The sequence below is a fragment of the Triticum urartu genome, chromosome 1A, assembly GCF_056163025.1.
Source record: "Triticum urartu cultivar PI428250 chromosome 1A, HENAU_Tu73, whole genome shotgun sequence".
NCBI classification, from domain to species: domain Eukaryota; kingdom Viridiplantae; phylum Streptophyta; class Magnoliopsida; order Poales; family Poaceae; genus Triticum; species Triticum urartu.
The window spans coordinates 421356771-421361871 of NC_141873.1; the positions used below are offsets into that span (position 1 = coordinate 421356771).

A 5101-nucleotide genomic window follows, 5' to 3' on the forward strand; every position below is an offset into this window, starting at 1 on the left:
CAATCGACCACTGAGGATTTGTTGCTCTTTTTAGATCTTTTTTGTTGGACACGACGGTGCAAGCCGACGATCGCGGTGAGCCGGAGGGGGTTTACGCTGGGGATGTTGCAATCATGGCGATCACGCGCTGGATTTGGCTGTTTTAAGAGCTGCATTCACGGTGAATCGCGCCTGGAGTCAATGGCGGTCGTGATGCAATCCCGGTGGCCACGGGGGAGGGACCTCGTCGGAGCTCATCAGGCACGTCCACAACAGTGGCGAGGGGGATGGTGTGCCTCCCCTTGTTTTTCTCGCGAGCAGTGCGAGGGAAGGAGACGATGCGGGGAAGGGCCAAATCCAATGGCCATGCACGAATAGATCGGGTGGATGTGCGTCGAGACCGTTGTGTAGCGCTGCCCTTGAGAGAAAGATGTCAGAACGAGTCACTGGGGTACAAAAATCTTACACTTACGGAAAACTGCTACCGACTGATTTTATCGGGTGATGTGCCCTCTTAATTCTCCCCCTCTAGATTTTGACTGACTCACTCCTTGATTTTAACTCGACCCTGTCAAATCGTAACCTCCTTTCCGTAAGAAATGACCCATAGATGTAGCAAAGCTCGCCCTACCAAATCACTCGGTGATATACCTAGCTAGAAGTCGGGTTGGGCCTAAAAAAGCCCGCAACAAAAAACCTAGGCTCGGGCCTGGGCCGGCCTTTGAGCCTAGATTTTAGGCCCAAGACCAGCCCATAAGTGGAAAAGCCGGTCGGGCCTCTTCCTTAGAACGCACATATGCTAAGCCCAAGCCTGGCCCGCCCAAGCCTTCGGGATCAAAACTTAGGCCCAGGCCGGTCCGTGGGCAAGGCCGGTCTGACCGGACCGGATTCCCCATGGCCAGGTATACTCGGTAAAATCTTCTAAAAAAAGGTATCCTCGGTGAAAACGATTGGAGATGGCCTCCTACGGAGCAAGCAGACTCCCCTGCTTTCCTTGCTTACGGAGTAGAAAGTGGGAACCAACTACCGCACTTTCTCTCCTTTTACCCTTTTTGCTCCCGCTCCATCTCGTCCCGAGACGCTTTTCAGCTCGCTCTCCGCTTTTTCCCGGCGAAATGCATCAGCACCACGTACGCACGGCACCACCCATGTCCATGTCCATGTCCATGTAGTAGGAGAGAGCAGAGGACGGTGAAAGAAGGACGAAAGAAAGATTCCGACGCAGCAAGCTTCTCTCTCCACACCAGAACACACACAGCGGGACGGCCGGGCCCTACAGTCACGCACAGCACACGCCCCCCGACACGCGCACACACACATGGGGTGGGGGTGGGGGTGGGGGGAGCCTGGCGATGGCGCAAGAGGGAGGGCCGTCCCCTCTCCTTTGACAAAAGGGGCGGCCGCCGCAGGGATGGAGGGAGGGATCCAACGATTTGCCATGTGCAGCGCCTCCCCTACACCACCACACACCGCAGCTAGCACCCTATCCACCATCCTCTTCCTCCCCTTCTTGCTTCTTCTTGATTGATCGCCCACGCCCGGTCCACTCTTCTTCTTGGTCCTGCCCCTAGCCCTACAGCTTAGATGCGTGCATATGTAGCTGCATTGCCCAATTGAGGCGCCAAATCGGAGAAAGATATCGCTGCTGCATTCATGCGTGCCGGAGCTATACCACCCACCGATTTGGGGGTAGGTGAGGACCAGTGTTGGCTTCGGGTTTAGATTTGGGAGCGCTGCTTCGCTTGACCATTTCTCAAGTGCAGCGCTGCTGCTGCTTACTCCGACACTAGGCAGGACAAGAAAATCCCCCCTCCACGACTTTGCTGATTCGATGTCACGGGCATCCGGATGTCATTGTCGATCGCCGCTATAGCCGGCATTGCCGCCGGTGGCGCCGCCTTGCTCATCGTGGTGGCCGTGGTGATCGCGCTTTGGTGCCGGGCGCGCGCGCGGCGTAACAGGACATCCGAAACCGGCTCCTCGGATCCTTCCACCCTAGGTGAATTGCGGTTGCTGTTCCGTGCACCGTCCATGGATGACAATGCTGCTGCTTTCTTTCTCCGGCAAATTTTCAGCTCTGCTCTGCTAATGCAATGTCTCTGTATTGCTGGTGGCATCAGTGGAGTGGGGCAAGGGGGGCCGAAGTTCCTCGGCGCCAGAGCGTCAGGGCGCCAGACAATTCTCTCTCGAGGAGCTGGCGCAGGCGACCAACAACTTCAGCGAGGCCAACTTGGTTGGCGCCGGGAGCTTTGGCCTGGTGTACAAGGGGTTGCTTTTTGATGGTTCAGTCGTGGCCATCAAGAGGCGCACGGGAGCACCAAGGCTGGAGTTTTCCGACGAGGTAAACTATTTGGATGCAACTGCAAATGCAGGGACATTGCTGTTCTTGTAAGGATACAGTATAATTTACCTCCATTCTGCCATGCCTGTGACCAGAGTAAATCTGGTCTCCTGAATTTTATGTCTGACTGTTTCGTCATACCGTGTCGAAGTTTCTGGTTTTGATGTTCTATGCGATGCTGACTTGACAATTCAGTGTCTTGAATTACATTGGATACAACAGTTAACGGCATTGCCTAAATTGTGCCGTATTTATGGTCAGATAGTGAACATTTTAGTCGAGTGACTTGTTTGTGGGGTAAGTTTGGAAGATCTGTCTCTTGTCCATTACTGTTGTTGTTTGCTATTGAAAAAAGCTTGCCTCAATTAGACAGGGACAGCTAAATAAATGCGTCTGTTGCGGCCTAATAAATTTGGCATTCTTAACTTCTTTGGTGTCCTTGCATTATGCAGGTTAGGAGGCTTTCAGAGATTTGTCATCGGAACATCGTAACTCTGATTGGTTATTGCCAGGAAGGAGGTCTACAAATGCTAGTGTTTGAGTACTCACCCAATGGCAATGTCTGTAGCCATCTATATGGTAATATGTGGTTATCGTCAGAAATTAGGTTGTGGCTTTTTACTTTCTTTTCTGAAACCTTACACCTTTTACTAGATTCAGGGAAAGGCTCGATGACACGACTTGAGTTCAAACAGAGGCTAGCAATAGCCATTGGTGCAGCTAAAGGTAGTACAACTATGAGATGTCGGCTGTTTTTTTTTCTGTTATGAATTTAGAAAATAGCAAGTATAACTGCAGTTTGACTTGCAGGTCTGAATCATCTGCATAGTCTTATGCCTCCTTTGATCCACAAGAACTTCAAGACGAGCAATGTACTGGTCGATGAGAATTTTATTGCGAAGGTGGCTGATGCTGGACTTTTTAGGTTACTCAGAGGACATGAAGATGTCGGGTCATCGCATGGGTTTAGCAGCAGTGTCTACCAGGATCCCGAGTAAGTTCAAGTACCGTATCCTTTTATCTTCTGTTTTTCAGACCAGACAACAAATATGTAGACCGCCATGTCCCCATTGGAGATTGATATGTTCGAAAAGCTTGTGCACGAAACGTATCATTCAGTTTCATTTTTAGGAAAATGTCATCTAGTTGTTTTGTTGTTGTGTCTTTCATTTGTGGGATGATCAGTCTAATCCTCTCTGTAATAATCCTTGTGACTCATAACGCATTGTGCATGTTTGTTCTTAGAGCACACTCGGTGGCGCAGTTTTCTGAAAGCAGCGACGTCTACAGCTTTGGAGTGTTTCTTTTGGAGCTAATTACTGGCAGAGAAGCTGCTAGCTTGCAACCTCCAGAATCCAGAGAATCCCTGGCCCACTGGGTAATTTCCTTTGGCATGTAGCTGTAAGCTGCCTAGAGAGAATGCTATGAACTTTTACTGCCTCTCTGAAAGAAGTCTTCAGCAAGCAAAATGACTGCCTATGATTTTTTAGCAAGTTGTCAGACTACCTATGATTTTGTGAACCTTCTGCTGCCTTTTTTGTTAGGAGAAAGGATGGAATCTTTGATTCACTGTTCCAGTGATAAACCTATGATCAGGTTGTGTGCACATTGACAAAATGATAACTATGTTGCCTTGCTAAACCAATGGAGCATAGATTTTGCCAACTCACTAACAGCTAGAAAATATCTGTCTAGAAACAGTTTCACTCCTTTTGCTATGATGAAGCATGTATGTCACATTCAGTAAGATTGCTTGAATTCTTCTTCATTTTATATTAAATAGTAGTCCATGACATTTGATATGCATTTTCCTACCTTGATTGAGATATAACTTTATAAGAAAAGTCCTCAAAACAATTATAAAGAGAACTGATGTTGCTTGTGCACCATTTGATTAGACAGTAGTATATCCTAACATCCCACTGACAGGCATTTTGTTGTCTTTTTGAAAGCTGGAAGCACATTTCAGTTCAAATGAACTGATTGACCCAAGGTTAGGTGGCGGTTTCACGACAGAAGGTATGAAAGAATTTGTTGGGCTTGCTTTCCAGTGTCTGAACCCATCCTCCAGAAGGCGGCCGAAGATTCGGCTGGTTGCGGCTGAACTAGACCGTATTCTCGAGACGGAGATGTCTCTAACAACGATTATGGGTGACGGAACCGCCATCATCACCCTTGGGAGCCAACTATTTACATCGTAAAGACAGAGATTGATTGCATGTCTGTTATTTGATGACATGATGATTGTTTTTTTAGAGTCCAGCAGCTGTTGTTTATGATAAGTTGTACAGGCTCTGCATTGTAGCGAATTACCATGTATGGTTGTTTTTTAAGCTTATCATGGTTGTTATATTCTGTAAGGTCGGTGAGAAGAAATAGATCTGTATGTATCTTCCTTTTTCTTCCTCCTATTTGTCACTCGACGAATTGTATGTAATTTTCAGATCGTTTGCTGTTTTGATGTTGTAATCCCTGAGAGCACTATCAATTTGAGTTCCTGTGCTAAGCTGGTACCATATTAACTTCCTACTAGTTGACAACTACTGTAATTGCCAGCAGTTGCATTACTCATACAAGGTAGCACTTTCCTAATCTTGGTTAGATCCTGAATGGGGCCACATTGTTTCAAGCCTTCCAATTTCCATGATACAATCTCTAACCTTCACTGCCTAGCAAAACCTTTGATTAGCTATGTTACCGCTTGCTCAGACCCTCTTATAGTGTTGCTAGTTGCAAGTGCAGGGTTTTCCATGTGACAACAAGGATATCTTATCATCATTA

The 5101-nt window shown here is 47.7% G+C and overlaps 1 protein-coding gene across 2 annotated transcripts; it reads left to right on the top strand.

Moving 5' to 3' along the window:
* Positions 1–1327: 1327 nt before the first annotated feature.
* On the top strand, positions 1328–4842 carry LOC125515276 (leucine-rich repeat receptor protein kinase HPCA1-like). Of its 2 annotated transcripts, none has more exons than XM_048680731.2 (7): positions 1328–1978; positions 2100–2320; positions 2773–2899; positions 2981–3046; positions 3131–3314; positions 3566–3698; positions 4273–4842. In XM_048680731.2, exons 1-7 carry the CDS (start codon positions 1828–1830, stop codon positions 4519–4521), a joined length of 1131 nt encoding a protein of 376 aa, XP_048536688.1. In that variant the 5' UTR covers positions 1328–1827; the 3' UTR covers positions 4522–4842. The 2 variants fall into 2 exon arrangements, with proteins under 2 accessions (XP_048536688.1, XP_048536680.1); XM_048680723.2 differs by having other exon boundaries at positions 1330–1978; positions 2975–3046.
* Positions 4843–5101: the final 259 nt, after the last annotated feature.

What these genes read in the sequence shown, in the direction of transcription:
- LOC125515276 (XM_048680723.2), top strand. Translation starts at nt 1,828, where the DNA reads ATGTCATTGTCGATCGCCGCTATAGCCGGCATTGCCGCCGGTGGCGCC. An exon ending in CTCGGATCCTTCCACCCTAG is followed by an intron (nt 1,979 to 2,099) that starts GTGAATTGCGGT and finishes TGGTGGCATCAG; the next exon opens with TGGAGTGGGGCAAGGGGGGC. An exon ending in AGTGTCTACCAGGATCCCGA is followed by an intron (nt 3,315 to 3,565) that starts GTAAGTTCAAGT and finishes GTTTGTTCTTAG; the next exon opens with AGCACACTCGGTGGCGCAGT.